The sequence below is a fragment of the Chrysoperla carnea genome, chromosome 1 (assembly GCF_905475395.1).
Source record: "Chrysoperla carnea chromosome 1, inChrCarn1.1, whole genome shotgun sequence".
NCBI classification, from domain to species: domain Eukaryota; kingdom Metazoa; phylum Arthropoda; class Insecta; order Neuroptera; family Chrysopidae; genus Chrysoperla; species Chrysoperla carnea.
Genome location: NC_058337.1, coordinates 103,187,609 through 103,207,649, shown reverse-complemented (window position 1 = coordinate 103,207,649; position 20,041 = coordinate 103,187,609). Strand labels below are relative to the sequence as shown.

Sequence of the window (20,041 nt, the reverse complement as noted above, 5' to 3'; positions counted from 1 at the left end):
CCAAATTTTCTTCAGTAATTTTAAAAAATGGGTAATTTGTGGATATATTATCTTTTGAAAAAATTGATTTTAAGTAGATTCTTTTCTTAATCAAAAATAATGCGGTTTGTCTTAGAGTAACCAAAATGTTTTTGAAATAAACAATCTTCAGTTTTTAATGGTCGTTTTACAAATGGAAATAAGGTTGAACGACAAATTAAAATTAAAACCTAAATTACTTATTTAAAAAGGACTGCACGCACATTCAATATTGTAACTTCATCAATTTCAAAGATTTTAGAATGAAATTTTCAGAAAATTGAAAGGTTGTACAATCTCAAACTTAAAAGGTCAATCAAAATCGGTTGGTATGACAAAAAGTACATAATTTACACAGCATACTAATTGGCATAAATTGATTGACAAATCTATCTAATTTTTCATTCTGATAAATTATTTCGGAAAGTACTCGAAAACGCGTATTCAAGTACTTCCGATTCGCTACGCTCGGAAAATTTTTCATTTAACGGAACACATGAAATAATTGATTCTGTTTTTTTTTTTTTTTTTTTAAATTAGAAAAACCAACAAAAAGTTTGTTAATTTTCATGTTAACCATCCGTTTTCCTATTTCTCACAAACCAAAATTTTTAGGACTATGTATCGATAAATACATCTCTTGAAATTTCTGTTAGTTATGCTTAGCCTTTAAACTTTTTATCTACGAAAATTATTGTAAATGGGAACGTTCTCTTTAACGCAGCTCGAATAATTTTTTAATCGCACGCTTAAGCTTCAATTACTCAGATTTCCGTTTTTGTTGTTGTTGTATTGGGACGATAATTGAATAACAAACATCATTTCCCACAAATGAAATGCAGGATTTTTCATAATTATAAATTGTTTGTTTCAAAATCTTAATAGCGGTTATTCTAGAACATTCTGTACCTAAATATTGTAGGCCTTTCATTATTATTAATAATAATGATAATATACAGAATGATTTTTAAAACATTCCAATCTCTTATAATTATATAATATAATTAATTAAAGTTATTGAATTTTGATTTTCATAAGAATATTATATATGAATGTGATATTTATTATTTATTTTTTTAATATAATTTATTTTAATAATCATTCTGTATATTAAATTAATTAATTAATTAATCAAACATCACATATACTATTCATATTAATAATATTAAAATTAAAAAAAATTAAATAAATACTCAAAACTCATTACATTACATTTATATTTTACAAATTAATTAATTAATATAATACATACCGTCCTTTAATTCATAAATAAACAAAATATATTGAAATAAATAAATAAAAATAAAATGAAATTATATTTTATATATTAGGTAGATAAATAAAAAAATTAATTTGAAATATAGTCAAAATCGGTTGCAACAACAAGGAAAGGACCAACAATTACGATATACCACTTGGAAACCATCTTGTTAGCCATTTATAATATATGAAATAAGAAGAGTTTTTATAGAAGTTCTCATGTATAAAACAAAGAGGGGATGTGTACTCGTGTGTGATGCACGCTGTATCGTATATGTACAACTTCAAGTGATGTACAAGCGCATCACAAACAGTACACATTCCCCCTTTTTTATCCATAAGAACGTTTATAAAAACTTTTCCTACTTCAAATATTATAAATGGCTAACGAGATGGTTTTCAAGTTGTATACATTTTAAATCTCTGAAATAAAATTTTAAAAAACAATAGGAGCTACATGATTTGATTGATGATTTATTACAAATTCTCCAAAGAGAAATGGAAGTTTGATCGTCAAAAGACGAACTGGGACACCCAGTTTTGGTGTTTGAATTTCCATTTAACAATCGATAATGATTTTGATGAAAAAGGCACCAAATATTTTTTGGTCGTTATCAGCGACTAATTCGATCGGGCTTTAATTTTAATGAAAAAATACACAGAATATGTGAGTATCGCACGCTTCGAATTACTGATTTTGACTGTAAGTAAATCAATCAATACAAAAAAAAAAAAATGAATTGAATCTGTTATAATAAATTAATTTTAATTATTAAATAATATAACAATGTTATAACATGACAATTTAATTATTAATAAAAATATTGTAATTATATATTCTATTATATAATTAATTATTATTATTGCTTTTTAATATAAATATTTGTTTTTATTGCTTATAATGATGTATTGTATGTAGAAGACTTGTTTTATTTTATTATTAAAATGGCTGATATACAACTAATTCTCTTTTTTTTTTTTACTTAATTTTTTTATTGAAAGTTATTGTTTTCACTTTCAATCGAAATAAAAAAAAATCTACATTAAAAGTGCCCAAACTTTAAAGTACAGATGACTCGACGATATAATGAGCGATTCTGACCGCGCAGTTATCGCAATACTTTTGCAATAGGGAATATTCATGAAATTTAAATTTGGTTCAAATATTTTTCTTCCGTAACTTTAATGATTGGACATTTCAACTAAACCATTATTTTAGTAATTAATATCTTTTTAATTACTTAAAATTAATTAATAAAAGTACAAATTCAGTGAGGGCATTTAAGAATTTCTAAAACGGAAATTCAAATTCTTATACGGACGTGACATCAAAGTACGGGCTTGTCAAATTTGTTGACATACTGTATGATATTAATTACTTACATTTAATATGATATTTCATTAAATTATACTATTCTAAGGCTTTTTATTAGAAAACTTAATAATAACCAGTGAAAATTCTGTGTTGTAAATTCATTTTTTTAAAGTGTAAATTTTATATTGATCTGTCAAAAATTGACAGGTGTAAACAATGAATTAAAAATATTAAAAAAATACATGAATATTCCATATTTTTTATATGTTGAAAAACGCTACTGGCTCATTTTTGTAGACATCATTCCGAATCCAACGGGCTGTCACACGTATTTTTACGACCATTATTTCTATATTTCATCAATTTGAACTTCTTGAATATGGGGTCTGACTATAATAATTACCAATTATCATACGTTGACGTTAATAAATACTATCATAGGCGTATTCAACTTTTGGTCCAGGAGAGGGGAATGCAAATAAGGAATTCTTGTCACATTCTTAACCAGCTAAATATATATGTATGAGATCCTTAGTGGGGTAGCTGCAGTCAAAAATGTAATAATATACGACAAAATTTAAAATGAGTGTGATTTTTTATGTACCATCAAATTACTTTTTTGTGCAAATTTTTTGTCACAAGCATCACAAGCATAAGGTTTTTCTCCAGTATGAACTCTTTGATGATCAATCAAGGTACGTTTCAGTCTAAATTTTTTATTACAAACATCACAAGCAAAGGGTTTTTCTTCAGTGTGAACTCTTTTATGATCATTCAAGGTACGTTTTACTTTAAATTTTTTATCACAAAGGTCACAAGCATAAGGAGTTTCTTCAGTATGAATTTTTTTATGTTCACGAAAATTATTTTTCTGTGCAAATTTTTTATTACAAATATCACACGTATATGCTTTTTCCCCGGTATGAATTTTACGATGTTCGTCAAAATAACTTTTATGTGCAAATTTTTTTTCACAAATATCACAAGTATATGGTTTTTCTATAATATGAAATTTTTTATGTCCATGCAAATTACTTCGCTGTGCAAATGTTTTATCACAAATATCACAAACATATGGTTTTTCCCCGGTATGAATTTTTTCATGTTCATGAAGATAAGTTTTCCGTGCAAATTTTTTGTCACAAGCATCACAAGCATATGGTTTGTCACCGGTATGAGTTAATTTATGGAGAGTTAAATTTTGTTTGATTATAAATTTTTTATCACAAACATCGCAAGCAAAAGGTTTTTCCCCAGAATGAATTTTTTTATGCCCACGTAAACTAGTTTTATATATGAATTTTTTATCACAAATATCACAAACATGCGGTTTTTCTCCCGTATGAACTGCTTTATGTTCAATCAATCTTTGTTTTGTGGTATATTTTTTGTCACAAACGTCACAAGAATAAGGTTTTTCTCCAGAATGTATCTGTTCAGGTACTACTGTTTTATCAGGGATTTCATCCTTTATTATCGGTTGTTTTTCTCCACAATGTACCTGTTCAAATACTATTGTTTTATCAGAGATTTCATCCTTTATTATCAGTTCTGTATGTTCTGGCTGTTCTAATTTGATGTTTATGTCCTTAAATAATAATGGTTGTTTTTCTTCAGTAACTACACATTCTACTTTGACAGTAAAATCTTGATCATCAATTTCTACAGGTTCTTCTTTGATAAACACCGTATTGTTTACATTACAATACGAATTGCTTTCTGTTTGGGTTTCAGCATGACACATATCGTCTTTGACAAAACGATTACAAATGAATGTTTGAGATTGTACATCAGACCTTGAATAAAAGTCTACTTGACACTCTTGGTCAATTTTTGAAGGCATAACTTGGGAAAATTCAGTCACCACTTCTATCGATTCTTTAGCTTTGCACTCAGGATTTGATGTTAAAGATAATTTTTTTTTCATCCGCCGATTCATTACGCGCTTGAATCTGAAAATATAAAATTATTATTATCATGTCATTGACGTTGATCTAGTTTTACCATATAATTCTTACCTGTTAATAGCAGAAGATTCATTTACTTTCGAACGCTTGTAAATTGAAGGAAATATAGTTGGAATGTAGCTAGGACTTAACTCCTCTTCTGATTTTTTACCTCCAATAAAATGATCACTACAAATATAATCGTATGACTTGGGAACCCACGGTGATCCATCAGCACTACAAAAATACATGTTTATTAAATCTTAGCACACTAGTGAATGAATTGATTGCAAAATTGAATTTTTTTTACTCAGATAACTGAAACTTAAGTGTTTACGAATATCTTGCAGACATTAATAAATTTTTTGAATAATATAATAAATGGTAAACACTAAACAAAAAAATTGCATGTGCATGTAGCATATTAAAAAATTTTAACGTAAATTATTTTTAAATATATGTACGGCTGCATTTTTTTTAATCATAATACTTATTATTACATTTTAAGCATTAATAAATTCGCTTTCCCTTATTAGAGAATTCCAAAAAAATTATTAATTTTTATTAAACTTACAAATTTTGGAAAGGTTTACAATTCTCCAAATTATTGTTATTGATAAATCAGGGTTATGGTACTACTTACTTTAACCTTTTAACTGCAGCTATCCAGAGATTCCGTTGATTTAATTTCCATTGAACGGTCGGAAATTTATAAAATGTGCACTTACTATTCCTGCCGGTATTTTTACAATTCACAACACAACAACTCTGGTGTCCCATTTTTTTTATAATTTATTGAGATTAAATAAAATAAATATTTTCACGTGTATTTGCTTACAATGTCACTCATAATAGCATAATTTTAATTTGACATTTCTATTACATTAACATGTAAAGAATTGCAAATTAGTCATAACAGCCTCTTTTAACTCCAAAATTTTTCACTTAAAGCGCTGGCATCGATTTTATTGTCCCTTCCATGACTACGCACACAACGAATACGCTCTTCTTTTATAAACAATGTACCGTTTACATCACAATATGAATTGTTTAACATTTTTTTGCTTTAGAAAAATTCTTAATTATGTAAGATACGTAATAATTTTAATTAAATTAAAATTTTGACAGAAATTGTTTCAACTACGTGAGACAGTAATAAACAATCTCGGTCTAGAGTCACAGACTTATTACTATAACTTTGTAAGCTAGAGGTACTTGAGTCTAGCTCTCTATATATTTATTTGTGGGTAAGATTGTTCGCCATTTTGTTGCTAATGTCAAATAGACAAATGTTCTCAAATACTATTTTTAAGTAGAAATAAGGTTGTTTTTTTTCCGAAATCGTGGATTACACGTGGCTTGTAATTTATTTAGATGAAATAAAACTGTAAGTTTGTCAAATTAACAATCATTATTAAATAATAATTCGGAGTGTGGACGACGGATTTTTCGGCTCTTGAGTTCACCCTGTGATCTATCTATAACTGACTAACTTAAAAGATAGATTTTTTAAATTTTATTACAAAAATGCATACTTCATAAACATGCCTATTTGTCAAGAAAGCAATCTTTTTAAATAACGAATCGAAATCAGCTGTCAAAAGCACGCGTAAGGTAGTACTATCGGTAATAGACTTTGCATTCAGAATTTAATGAAACTTGGCATAGTTGTCCGTTATTATATCATAATTAACCAGTTAAATTTTTAGGGGCCTTCAGAGAACTGAAAATCTGAACGTCCAGTTTTGTGAAATAAAATAAAATCTGTGATTTCCCATAAGGATCAATGTTAAAATATATTTTTTTCAGTTCTTTGAAGGCTCCTAAAAATTTTACTGGTTAATTATGATATAATAATGGACAACTATGCCAAGTTTCATTAAATTCTGAATGCAAAGTCTATTACCGATATTACTACCTTAAGGGGGTCATTTGTTAGACTATGACAATGTTAGTTTTTCGACAAGCAGAGATTGTTATAAGAAATGACTATTTCTCGTAAAATGTGGTAGTTGCCTGATGTCGAATTTGCCATATTACGCATAACGGACAATAACGTCACTAACACCTTCTCTTTATTTAATTAGGAATTTTAAACGTTCAAATTTTGCGTACTTCTAAAGATTTTCAAAAGTCAACTTCACTTTTCTGCGTGTGCGTGCAGCGAGAATTGTTCGCCTGAAGTGATAAAAAAATTAAACCAACAAGCCTATCATGAAATTTTATCTTATACTCTTTTGTCCTCATGGTAACTCGATTGGACATAGGTACTGTGTAGATAGATATAAGAATAAATGGTATAATAAAAAAAAATTTTATTTAATAATAAAATAGATATTTATTTGTATTATATTAGGAACACTTTTATGTATTTATATTTTTTTATCATTATTATAATTATTTATTTACTATTATGATTATGTTTTATTCAATATCAGGTACTATTTATTTTGTTTTATTATAATTTGTTTGTAGTATATTTTAATAAATATTTATTTAGCTAAATTAATATTCAATATGTCAATCAGTCTTATATGTATAAAAAAACATTATTTTTACATTTTATATGTATATATCTACGTATATTTACAAACATTTTTTACATTTATGTTTATTATAAATATATAAAAAAAAATTGAATAATATAAACAAAAAGTGTCTATTTACACGTTTACGTATATATGTTTCATGTAATTTACGTATTGCTCTTTTGGTATACAAAAAATCCTGCTTTTTATTTTTCTAATTAAATAAAACTACATTTAAATAGTTAAAAATTATAATTTAAATAAAATATATTTAGTCCTAAATAATTATGTTTAACAAAAAACCTATTTTAATATTTTTCTACCCCAACAAAAATTTATACTTATAATTTTTTTTACTTTCGAAGATTTACCCTGCCAATTTAAAAATGTGCCTTTAATAATCGAGAGTGCTAAAATATTCTGATTAGAAAAGGATATGGATTTCCAATATTTTGTATGTCCCATTAAATCATCAGTTAAGATAAAAATTTTCGGCTAAGAAACTGTGAAATTATTGCGAATTTGGCAGTAGACTTCTATTAGAATATTTAAAAATAGAAACATTCGAAAGCAGAATTATTTTGGAACAGAAAAACATTAAATTAAGTTTCATGTGAAGTAAAATAATTTAGAAGAACACTTGTAATACTATATTTAAAAGTGGTTTTATTTGTCGTGTAGAAAAATAAAAATAGACTTCCTTTTATGCCGTTCATTTTGGGTGTGTTTACTTTACACATTAAACATTATAACTGGCATAAGAAATTAAATTATACAAAGTAAAAGTCAAATTGTTGAGCACCCTCTATATAAGTTATTAAGAAGAAAGAAAACATACTAGGGAATATCAGGACAAATGTAGGTACCTTTTTCCGATATTTGTCATGAAATTTATGAACTCATTTGAAAATGGTTAATGTTTACCCAGTTGACTGAATAATTAGCTACAAGTCTGTAAATCTTCTTCCCCTTCGGGGTTGATATCTGATAATCGAAGTCTTAGTGCTCGCATTTGTTTTTAATAGTGCGTAGAGCATTAAAATGGGTTCCCTGGTGGAAAAATTTTTGAAGAAAGAATAAGAAATTCTGAAAAAGTCTTAGGAACTTTGAATTTCTCAACGTTTTCGGACTAGTCTAATTCAGAGTTATTCAGAGTTCTTAATACTTTTTTAAAGTTTTTAAGACTTTTTCAGAGTTTCCTAAGACTTATTAAGGCATATTATTTTTTCAAATATTTTTTCCACCAGGGTTCGTTTAAACCTTCGTCCATAGCGTACAATTTTCGAACAGATTATTTTACAGCGTTGTCTTATTGTGACAGTTTATAACCGCGCTGATTTAAACATACAAAATTACATTAGACAAATTTTTTATCGATTAAAATATAAGCGATTATTTCTATTGACTTGATATTTAATAAATTGATATTTATTTTATTATTTTTAAAAACAAAATAAAATTTAATGGGATCTGATGAAAATATCGAAGTTTTTTTAAAAAAATATTAATTATTTTATAGAAAATTAAAAAAAAAAGATATAGTTTAAATAATAAAACACAGATGGACGTACGGTTGGCTTGACAACGCTGTACTCGAAATCAACCGCCAGACTTTGGTCGTATAATAAGCAGAGCGCCGAATTTTTGTAGTCCCAGGATATTTAAAATTAAATATTCAATTTCCACATACAATAATTGGAATGAAGTTTGTTTTAATGAAAACTAGAATATTTAAAATATGTATTACATTTATTGTGAGCTTCTGACGTTCATAGTTATTCCGTAATTTTAGAAAAACTTTTAAATGCGGTACCGCACTTATCACGCGATGGAAGAAGAGTTAACCGATAAAAGAAAGAAAATCGGAAAATAAAATGGAAATCAACAATCGCCATTTTGTTTTCAACTGTTTGAATCAATAAATGTTAGGTCACTTGACCCGATATAATTAAATAGTTAATCTAATAGGTCAGTTATAATAATTGTAAATAATTTTGATGTTAATTATTTGCATGTTAATGTGTAAATGGTTAATATAATTCAGCCGAGTTGTTCTGCAGAACGAGATTTTTTTTAAATAGTGAAGATTTCCTAACTGAGTTAAAATACAAGCTTCTATCAATCATAAAGAGTTACTTTAGTCGCAATTTTGATAAGCATACATTATTTACTACCGCAGAAAATAGTTAGAGAGAGATATAATATGTAATTTTCTCTTACTTATATTTACTAAACATGGCCTATCAATCACAGTTTCTTATCTTTTGACTAGACTTTGATTGCACTTGAAAGATTCATACTATAAGATTTAACTTCACTATTTTCAAAAATTTATATTTTCGAGAAATGACTTTTGGATAACTTAGCAATTAGTTCCGAGAATCCTTGCTGATTAAATCAAAAGTGTTTACGGGTATAATGATTTAAAAATTAGCAGTTTGACATATGGACATTTAAAGTCAAACTTCTGGAGGTTTATAATTTTATGACCTTATTTAAATTTAGGGTGAGAATATTCGGACACTATCGTATGTTTAGCGTAAGTCTCACGTTAAGATAATTTGCAGTGGATTTCTGAGGATTAGTGAATGAACATAACTACAGGATTAACCAATAAGCCGAAAAACCCGCAGACCCGTGCTAACTCGATATCAGTAAAGGCACGAGGAAAACCTATTAATTTTTGACCAGATACGACAACGGATTGACAATCTACGTTAAAAAAATTTTTTTATCGGACGTTCTATGAGGTTTTTTAAGAAAAGTCGCTAAAGATAGCGTTAACTTTAGATAACCGTTAGATACACGATAGTGTCTAAATAGCCTTACGGCAAGATTTAACCAGAATATCGATTTTAATAGAATATTTTACAATTTTACTCACAATCTTAACAAGAAATCAATCTTTTCATGGCACACACAATCTTAATATGAAAATTTCATCTTCGAATATGAAAAATCTTCGATTAAAATTTCTCATATCTAATACGGCGGCTGATTTATATTAGGTCTTAAGGTTTTTCAAAAAAATTTTGAGTTAACAAAATAATTGAACCTCAACAGTAACAAAGTTTAAAGATAAAATAAAAAATCTCTATGGTTTCTGAAAAATTACTTTTTTTTTGCAATTTTGAAACGTTACGATCTACCTCTGTTTTAGTGGATTTTCCGCTTCTTTGCGGAATTTACCGCTTCCTATACATTCTCTGACAATCTTTTTGTTCACACAAAAATGCTACTGGCCGTCATTAGAACTTCATCAAATGAAGTACTACTCCCTTCAAATATAAGGCCATTGTCCGATCATTTCAATGCCTGCTACTTTTCGACTCCAGTTTTATCCGCCTCTGTTGTCCTCGTTTGCAGATGACTTAACCGTCTCGTTTGACTAAAAGGCATTTCCCATAAGGAAAGAGCAAGGTTCCTTCCAATTTTTAATAAGCCATTACTATAAAATAGAATTTTTATAATTACCATTATCACATAAATTATTATTGTTTGCGTTTGTTGATAATAAATTTAATAATAATGTTGATTCAACATTTGTATTATTATTATCGTTATAACGATTATCATTCTGTTGTTGATCTTCATTATCATTATCGTCACTATCACCATCATTATCTTCATCATCATTATCACTATTTATATCAAACAATGAAGTGCTAATTGTTGACGGAGAATATTGTTGTTGTTGTTGTCTAAGCCTTAATTCGTTATTGATAATTAATTTTTGACTTGGACGTAAACGATGTATATTTGATTTTGTTATGTTTGATAATGTGGATGATGACGATGATGAGGATAATGATGATAGCGATGTTTGCTGTTGTTGCGGTGGTGGAGGTATAGCTGGTGGTATTAAAAATCCATCAACTGAACATTTACGAAATGTTTCTGGTAATGGTAATGATGGTAAATTATTTGGATCAATATTTGTTGAATTATAATTGTATGTGATATCAACAGATGATAATGGTACATCTAAACATGGTGCTAATAGACGAGGTGAATTTGCTAAGAAATCGACGATTTGTGATGCTTGCGGACGTCTTTTTGGATCGATATTCCAACATGATTTCATTAAAGCTTCTCTGTAAACAGTAAACAAATTAATTAGTTTATTGATTGTGCTTATTTACATAAATTCTATAATGAATGATACTTACAATTGTGGTTTGACCCCTTTAGGTATATTTAAAGTATTGCCATTCTTAACATATTCCAATACTTCAGTATTAGTTTTCCCTTGGAATGGAAAACTACCAAATGTTATAATTTCATATAACAACACCCCATAAGACCATACATCCGATGCTGATGTAAATATACCTAAACCTAAACTTTCGGGTGCCATCCATCGAACCGGTAACATACCACGTCTATTGAATTTGTAGTAATCATTCTCATACATCGGACGAGTCATACCGAAATCACCCAACTTCACCATTCGGTGAGAATTTAATAAACAATTCCTACAAGCCACATCACGATGCACATATTTAATATCGGCTAAATAACTTAACGCACACGCAATATCCAACGCCATTAGCGTTAATTTTTTATTTGATATTTCATTGTTATCATACGTTGGAACCATATTATTTTGTTGTTTCACCAGATGTCTGCGTCCTAGGAGGTAGGTTTTTAAATCACCGTATAACATAAATTCCATGATCGTATAAACTGGTTCGTTTTGTGTACAAACACCTAATAATTTTACGATATTCTTATGTTCCAAATCTTTCATAACCTTTGCTTCGGATAAAAAATCTAATTTTTCTTCAGTGGTTGAACCAATTTTTAATGTTTTAACAGCTACAGGCATCCAACCTGTAAATTAATTAATTACTTTTTTTTGGAAACTGAAAACATCTTGACTAAGTGTGAACCTATTCTAGTTAGCTTGGGAGTTCCGCAAGGTTCAAATATTGAACCGATCATCATATGACCTTTATTTTATCCTAAACCAAGTTTTACAAAACTTAACTCAAAAAATATTTTCTACTACAGGAAATTAAATAAATAATTAAAGAAAACTAACCTTTATCTTGAAAGAATGCTTCTCCACCATACACCGTACCAAATGCTCCATGTCCAAGTTGACGATTAATAACAACATTTTCCCGACACATTTCCCATTTATCCAACGTATTCAATTGTACTAAATCGACAGCTGCTAAACCATACTTTAACGATAATAATTTTTGATGTTGTAAAACTTTATGTTCATATTTCCGTTTAAATATATAAATAATCACACCCAACAATATTGTTAACGTACTAAATCCTAATATATTAATTATAATCAATGCAGTATTACACGCAACATTTAAATATCGTGCAAAATTCTCTACAATACATTTTTCTTTATTTTTATTAAGCAAAAGTGTTCCATCGTTTGGTATTTGTTTCGCTGGATTCAACCATTTGATCTGACTTTTATTTATATGTAATTCCCCGTTATATTCATTAATATCGTTGTAATCAGGTATAAATTCACCGATTTCATTTTCGGTTTTATTAAACCATTGGATAATTTTTATGATTGAATATCTTGACCCTCCACTATCGAATTTAATTCGTCCACTAATTCCATTAAAATCAATGTTTTTTATATAATGAATTAATTTATTGGTAACTTGATCAGAATGTAACGTACCAATCGCATCTGGTGTATCGTTTAATAATTGTTGTATCGCTAACGCATACGTCCATACTGCATCGTAAGCATAGCCAGCATAATGTGAATATGTGATGTTATTACGTTTAACTTGTGCATGATAATATTCAACCCAATCTTTAACACTAGTACGATTTGTGAATATTGTTGGTTTAGCATCGTCTGCATCAAAAAATGCATGTTCTAACGTAAAATAACCATTAATCGTATACAACATTTGAGAATCGGTACAATTACTTGTTGAATTATATAACGTTGTATTATACCAATCGTTCGAATACCAATTTGGTAGAAACCAAACATAACTATTCGAACTTGTCATATTTAAATGATATGCTTCACACATAATCGCTCTTGCTAAAACTTCATTTACATCTAAGATAATAATAAAATATTGTTGTGATTTAATATCGAATAAAATTTTCTTTAATTTTTCAAAATTAATATCATGTATCATACGTGGAAATTTTTTATTCTCCGTTAACGATGTTAACAATGATAAATATTCCGTATATTTATGTCCATCTTCCGTAAGTGAAACAATTCGTTTCCATTTCATATATTCAAATAGTTTTGTATAAACATTAATATAATGTTGATTTTCACCAATTGTACGGAAAAATAGCGCATATTTTTGACGATCTTTAAAACTAACACCTTCCGCACTATATGATATGGTTAATGTATTATAAATATTTGAAATTCCCGCTAAAGGTTCAACTGTTTCACTACAAGCTGGTCCTAATATACCTAATAAATTCACATATTGTATGATTTCAATAAAAGCTTTAAGCACATGATTCGATTCACATTGTCCATTATGTGAGATTAATTGAAATTCATAACCATTGACAATATTTAATTTATTAATTGCATTAATCGCCATTTCTGCAGCATATTTGATACCATATGCGGTTTTTGTTAAACTTGTTGAATTCCCACTAAATGGAAATATTCCACCAATATAGATGGTATCTTTCGTACGTAATTGACTTATTGAATGTATATCTTGAGTATAAACATCACGCATATAATTACATGCAATTTTCGATAAATTTTGTTCCGTTCGATATTGTTCAAATAAATAATGTAAATCATCGATTGGTATTATAAATTTTGGTAAACTTGAATCAACTGTTGGTGCGGATTTTTCTAAATTAGCCCATCCTAATTTTGCAATACGATGTAACTCATATTTATAACAATTATTATCGTAAATATATAACGATTTGTATTCGTTAAGTGTATTACATGTTGGTAATATAACGTTAATGAATTTATGTTGAGGATATATTAATTCACTTGGTACGTAATATAAAATTAATAAATTATTATTCACATATTTATATTCGTTAATTAATCGATGTGTTATGGAATATAATTCGTTATCAAACCACATTACTTTTACGTATAAATTTAACATTTTGATATGTTCGATAATAAATGAGGTATCTTCATATTTAGGTGCTAACAATAAAGCACATGATATGTTATTGATACATTGTTTTGGTGTAAACATGTCGTGTATACATTTTTGTGGACCACATAATGATACGCTGAAATCAAATGAGAAATTAAATTAGTATTTGTCGCCTTGCTAGCGTTAGGCGTAATATTGGAGAGTCATTTCAAATCGGCTGGAAATTTGAGAGACTATTCCATTACTTTGACCTGAAATTCTAGTTTCAAGGTCATTTGACCTTGATCTTTAATTGATCTTGAAAATGAACCTGGGCTTAAAAGTTATTGACACAGGCGAATGGCCTTTATAATCCTTGATAACTTTTATCTAAAAAATTTTTTTTAAAACTAGCGTGTATTTTCTTTTGATTCAATGCAATAATGACATATTTAATCACATTTCCTTCTAAAGCAAACGATTTTCGGAAAAATGGATGTTTTTTTATGATGATCAACTTTCTAATTTAAAGTGTCATTCTATCGCTTACATTTTAGGATCTAAATTGACTGTTAAAGCAACATGAAAACTAGATCTAATCTGATGTCCCTCATCAAACTCAACGCAGCTTTGACTTAAGTTATTTTTTGATTGATTAACAAAAACTGCATATATGACTTGGATCGATAACGTTTAACTACTTTCCTAGTCTATTCATTTAAATTTAGTTCCACTTTCTGCCTCTCGTCGCTGAAACTCACGCACTGTCAATATGGCGTCAGCAATCAACCAAATTGTTGGTGTTTCACAAAGCTTGATTGCATTTTCGCAAAAAAAATTTAATGGAAGATTGTAGTAACAAGAAGTTTGAACTAAATATGGTACTATTAAATTTCATGGCAAGAGTTGCGGTATTCGACAATGTTGCAAAACTCGAAAAGTTCGACAATATCTAAAGATTGGCTAAATGGTTTAGAATGCACAATATTCATCACGGTGTAGAGGTCGAAGTGCACAGAATTTTGAACAAGTTTTTTCTGTACCACGCAGAATTAACTTAAAAATAATTAAAAATTATGACTGAATGCGTTATATTTTGACTTAATAAAATTTTTTCTAACTCGAAAAACGAGGTTCTTGTTTTTATTGACTTTACAACCTAACATGGGAGGAACAAAAGTTTAAACTCCTCCCTAGTAGAAATATATATTGATAATACAAAAAATTGATTAAGGCATTGGGGCAAATTTAATATTTTATTTCAAATATCAGAGTTCTCATAAATTATCTTTGATAATTTTACAATCTAAGGTTAAATAAAACAAAAATATACTAAAAAAAAAAACTTACTTAGATACTTTTTGCGAGTTTTCTTTTAAAAAATGTAAGATACGCTCGTCAGTGATATCATATTTTATTACTTCTTTTTGATTTCCAAATAAAGTCCAATGTATTTCATTCAACGTATCTTCACCTATGTTCTTATTAATATTATTTTTGGGTATAAACCAACCAAATCTACCAGGTAGTCCAATATTACCATAATCTTTTAAATGTTTCACTTGCAAAAAGCTTGTTACTTGTACATTTGGTGGTATCCATACTTCTAAATTGATCATCCAATTAGGTGGATTGGGACCACTAAAAGAAAATGTAGGTTATTAAGGTTAAATTTCGATAAACTATGACGTCTTTAAATAATTTTTTAAGGATATTTGAAATAGGGAATAGTGGTTATCTAAGACACAGGAGGAAAAAAAGTAATGAGGGATTCCAAAATGGTGTTCATAGAATTTAAATCTAATAAGTCTTTTATATACTCTTCTTGAAATATACAGGATTTTCTCGAGGCTAAAGACAATACAGTAAGGTCTTTCTGCTATGAGCATTCTCAAGACGTTTCGAAAATTTCGCTGCTCTGAATTACCTTATCTTTAATATCGAAATCATCAAAAAGTGAGGGCGCGCATGCTTATCAGACTTCCTTCAAAAACTGCCCCCCTTGAAAAGGTTTACTATGCCGAGCAATGAAATTTGCAGCGCTCGTATGAAAATTTTTATCAACATATTTAATCATAGACATCGACTGTTTATTTCTATCTTGCATTGCCCTAGCAATGAATTTCTTTTGCTCGGGTTCGCTTTATTGACTAACGGATTTGTGATTTGTTTTAAAATTCCAATTGTAGTCCACCATGTAATTATAATAACAAACAAGCGCCTGTTCGTAAGATCATTATAACGTAAGATCGCGTTCGTTCGTAATATAATAATTCATAGTAAACTTTGTGATTGGTGGCGTGCCTAAAATATTTTGTCGCGTGCCATTGGTTCGCCATCTCTACTCTAGCATATTATCCAATGATCATGATGGGTTTGTCAAAATCACTTGCTGGATTGAAGTATGGTCACGGAGAAGTTTGCTATGAGGATTACACGTTCAGGAAAAAAAGGCGATCTCAAAAACAGACAATAGAGTAGGAATATGAGCTTGGATGTCCGTACATTATTAGGTTACGTATATTAACCCCTCTCTTGACACCAGACCACCAGTTATTGACCATTTCCTGTTCAGATATGATCGAAAGAGGTGCAAACAATTACGCATCTTTTCGGATAGATAACTCTTAATTTACGATTGAAGTAGTAAACTAAAATACTAAAATCCTACACTATTTCTTTAACAGGAGTCACCAGTTTGCTAGCAATACTTCCGTGAATCGTGTTTGAAATTCATTTTAATAAATTGAAACTAACGAAAGTCATCATTAACTTCCAAGGTTGTTGGTTTCCAAGAAAAAAAAAATGGTTTCCAAGAAAATTACACGGTTTTTACAGACACCCCATAAAAATAAACATGAATGAAATCAAAAATTAAAACTTACGTAGCTGTTTTTGTTTTTTTAACAACAGTTTTATATGATAAATTATCATCTATGTGAACAATTTGTACATGTTGATATCCTAATATTTCTTCTAAAACTATTTTAAATGCCAGCGTTGTTAATTGATGTGATATTCGATGTGTTGTTGATAATGTTAAATTAATTGTTTTACTTTCATAATGTGTGTATTTTGGATGCATTATATTTATAGCTGAAACAGAATTTAATTTTATTTATATTTCGATGTACTTAATTTAATAAGATGATGTATTATAGATTAAGTTTAGGCTAGACACTATAGATTTTAAGATGTATTGTATTTTAGTTTTGTAAATTGACGATAATAATAAATAATTTTGAACTTGAACTAATTTAATTTATAAATAGCCGTTACCGATGCTCTTCGCTAAAAGTGAGCAATTCCAACTTTATTTGATTTGATTTTTTTTTATCTTGGGCATCAAAATCATTTCGCTCGAAATATGGTATTACTTTATTATACTTAGCTTTACAAAGAGAGGAGAAACTCAAGTAGGCCTTTGGATTTGGAGTTCGTTATGCTCGCAATAAGTTACTTGACTTTCAAATATACAGAGTGGGCCTTTTTAATCTATGCATCTGAATATCTCGACAGAAGCGCCTATTAAAAAATGACCTCAACAAAAATTGTAGAGTTTGATCGGGGACATCATGTTCTGACATCAGATTGGACCTACTTCGGGTTTCTTTTTTAGCCAATTTAGATCTTAATCGGTAAAAGATAGAATAACACTTTAAATTAAAAAGTTAATCCTCATAAACCAACTAACAATTTATGCTTAGAATATTTTTTCAAAAAACGTTAGCTTTCGGAGGAAATGCAACTAAAAAATATGTCATTATTGCATTTAATCGAAAGAAAACTTAACGCTAACTACGGAAAAATGCATTTGTCAAGGGCCAAAAGTTGTCAAGGGCAATACTGGACATTCGCCTGTGTCCATGACTTTGACCTAAAATTTCATTCGATTAAATGCAATAATGATATTTTTTTAAGTCGCATTTCCTCCGAAAGCTAACGTTTTTCGAAAAAAATGTTTTGATCAGAAATTGTTAGTTTTTTTATGAAGATCAAATTTCTTATTGAAAGTGTTATTCTATCACTTACCGTTTAAGATCTAAATTGGCTAAAAAAGAAACCCAAAGAAGTAGGTCCAATCTGATTTCAGAACATGATGCCCCCCTGGAACATGAGGTGCCTCTGGCGAGATATTCAGATGCATAGATTAAAATGGCCCACCTTGTATATAGTATCTACACTTCCAATGTCTACAAAGGTGGGCAAGATATGAAGAAAGTCTTCACCAGGCCTTTGCCTTAGTCTTGGCTTCTTCCTTCAGAATCTTAGCTCGCTTTGCTCTGAGAAGTAGGGACCCAAATTTAGTAAAGAATCATGGTCTTAGGGGGTAGGTATTTTTTCTTGAAAATAAGGGAAATTTTTCCGTTTCAGTCTTTTCTTTTTACTGAGCATATTAACTTTTTATTCTACAAGTTAAAAACTACAACTTTGGCATCTGTAGTACTGTTGCTTTTTTTATAAGTTAAATTATAACTATTTTGAGCGGGAAGTATACCTTTTATAATAAAATAAAAAAATGCAAGATCGCAAAATTGTGATTAATATTCGTTTTAAATTTATCTCACAACCTGATTAATAAAATTCATCTATTATGGTAGTTCTAGCGTGAACCCCCTTTTCAACAGAATTAAATCAATTTTTTAATTTTCATAGACCTAATAAATAATACCTACTAAAGTTTGCAATTTACGAGTACGATTTAGAATTTAAAAAAACTAGTAACGTAAAGAAACATGTTTTATAATTTAAAAAAGATATAACTATTTTATCTATTTTATTGTAACCGAAAATATTTCATTAAATGAACTGCCTACACACTATATCATGCTGGAACCACCTTAAATTATACTAATATATATTATACATACCATTTTCATCCAAACATCTACCAGCATTTGTTATTTTTATTACATTTATTACAAATATTATTATAAATAATTGTAATTTATTCATTTTCTAATTTTTTAAAATTTATAATCTAAAATAAAAAAATATTATTCTTAATACCAAATAAAAAATTAGTTTTGAAGGATAGTTAAAACACTAGCAAAAATAAATTACAATAAATTTCCTATTAATTTCAAGATTTTGAATGGATTTCAAAAGAAATGAAAAAAAAAATTAATATTCATTTTTCCAAATGATTTTTATTTAATTTGATTCAAATTTTGATAGTGGTCCGCTAATATGTACAGGAAAAGGGTCTTACGAGATTTTAATACCGGTCAAAAATTCCACCCTATCTGTCGTTTTTCATCAAAACCCGATTTCGTAATCCCAATTTTTCTACATGGCTATATCGCGAAATATGTGTAGATAGATAGCGATGGACACTATATTAATCGACCTATTTTTATGAAATTCATGATTTTGCAAAACTTTGGGAGTATGTATCTTTTCTTTAATTGAAGGCAGATCTGCTCATGGTTCGCGATACAACCATGTCGAAAAAGCCTCCGCAGAGTCTATTTTTGTGATTTTATACAATACACGACATGCTTAAACAAAAAAAGCCGAAAAAGCCTGCTCTCAAAAAGTGAGAGCTATGTGCTTAACAGGTATGTATGTACTACTTATCATAATTTGACAAATGAGGTATCGTTGAAAGCGTTTTGATCGTCCGCTGGTTATATAGTTTGTCGAGGCTATTTCCTCTTTGTCGAGGCCAACTTTTTTGAGAGGCACACTTCGGGACCATGAAGTATGAGTTCGTAATGTTATCAAAAACAAAATCCAAAAAAGTTGCACAAAAATTTGGCCCGGAACGATCTTTTTAGGCGGGTTTTTTGAAAAATTCTGAAAAAGGTGGAATTATTGAAAAAACTATTGATTTTGTTGATAACATTAAATGGAAAAGTTGAAGATAATTCAAAAATACGTATTTTAAGC

At 28.7% G+C, this 20,041-nt stretch overlaps 2 protein-coding genes across 2 annotated transcripts; both read right to left on the bottom strand.

Moving 5' to 3' along the window:
* Positions 1-2,750: 2,750 nt before the first annotated feature.
* Positions 2,751-5,520, bottom strand: LOC123301513 (gastrula zinc finger protein XlCGF57.1-like). Its single transcript, XM_044884282.1, has 3 exons — positions 5,183-5,520; positions 4,612-4,776; positions 2,751-4,545 (listed from the first exon to the last, which is right to left on the bottom strand). The coding sequence occupies exons 1-3, from the start codon at positions 5,317-5,319 to the stop codon at positions 3,171-3,173; spliced, it is 1,677 nt and encodes a 558-aa protein (XP_044740217.1). The 5' UTR covers positions 5,320-5,520; the 3' UTR covers positions 2,751-3,170.
* A 3,034-nt stretch (positions 5,521-8,554) lies between these two features.
* On the bottom strand, positions 8,555-19,055 carry LOC123292983 (atrial natriuretic peptide receptor 2-like). The gene is made up of 6 exons (XM_044873701.1): positions 19,021-19,055; positions 17,035-17,245; positions 15,500-15,790; positions 12,112-14,306; positions 11,237-11,900; positions 8,555-11,161 (listed from the first exon to the last, which is right to left on the bottom strand). The coding sequence occupies exons 2-6, from the start codon at positions 17,232-17,234 to the stop codon at positions 10,516-10,518; spliced, it is 3,996 nt and encodes a 1,331-aa protein (XP_044729636.1). The 5' UTR covers positions 17,235-17,245; positions 19,021-19,055; the 3' UTR covers positions 8,555-10,515.
* Positions 19,056-20,041: the final 986 nt, after the last annotated feature.

Bases quoted from the DNA above. Each gene is read 5' to 3' on its own strand.
- LOC123301513 (XM_044884282.1), bottom strand. From the start codon at position 5,319: ATGGGACACCAGAGTTGTTGTGTTGTGAATTGTAAAAATACCGGCAGG. The intron at 4,777-5,182 runs GTAAGTAGTACC...GTATTTTTGTAG, and splicing joins GCTGCAGTTAAAAGGTTAAA to TGCTGATGGATCACCGTGGG. The intron at 4,546-4,611 runs GTAAGAATTATA...TTATATTTTCAG, and splicing joins GAATCTTCTGCTATTAACAG to ATTCAAGCGCGTAATGAATC.
- LOC123292983 (XM_044873701.1), bottom strand. From the start codon at position 17,234: ATGCATCCAAAATACACACATTATGAAAGTAAAACAATTAATTTAACA. The intron at 15,791-17,034 runs GTAAGTTTTAAT...ATTTTCTTTTAG, and splicing joins AAAAAAACAAAAACAGCTAC to TGGTCCCAATCCACCTAATT. The intron at 11,162-11,236 runs GTAAGTATCATT...TACTGTTTACAG, and splicing joins AAAGGGGTCAAACCACAATT to AGAAGCTTTAATGAAATCAT.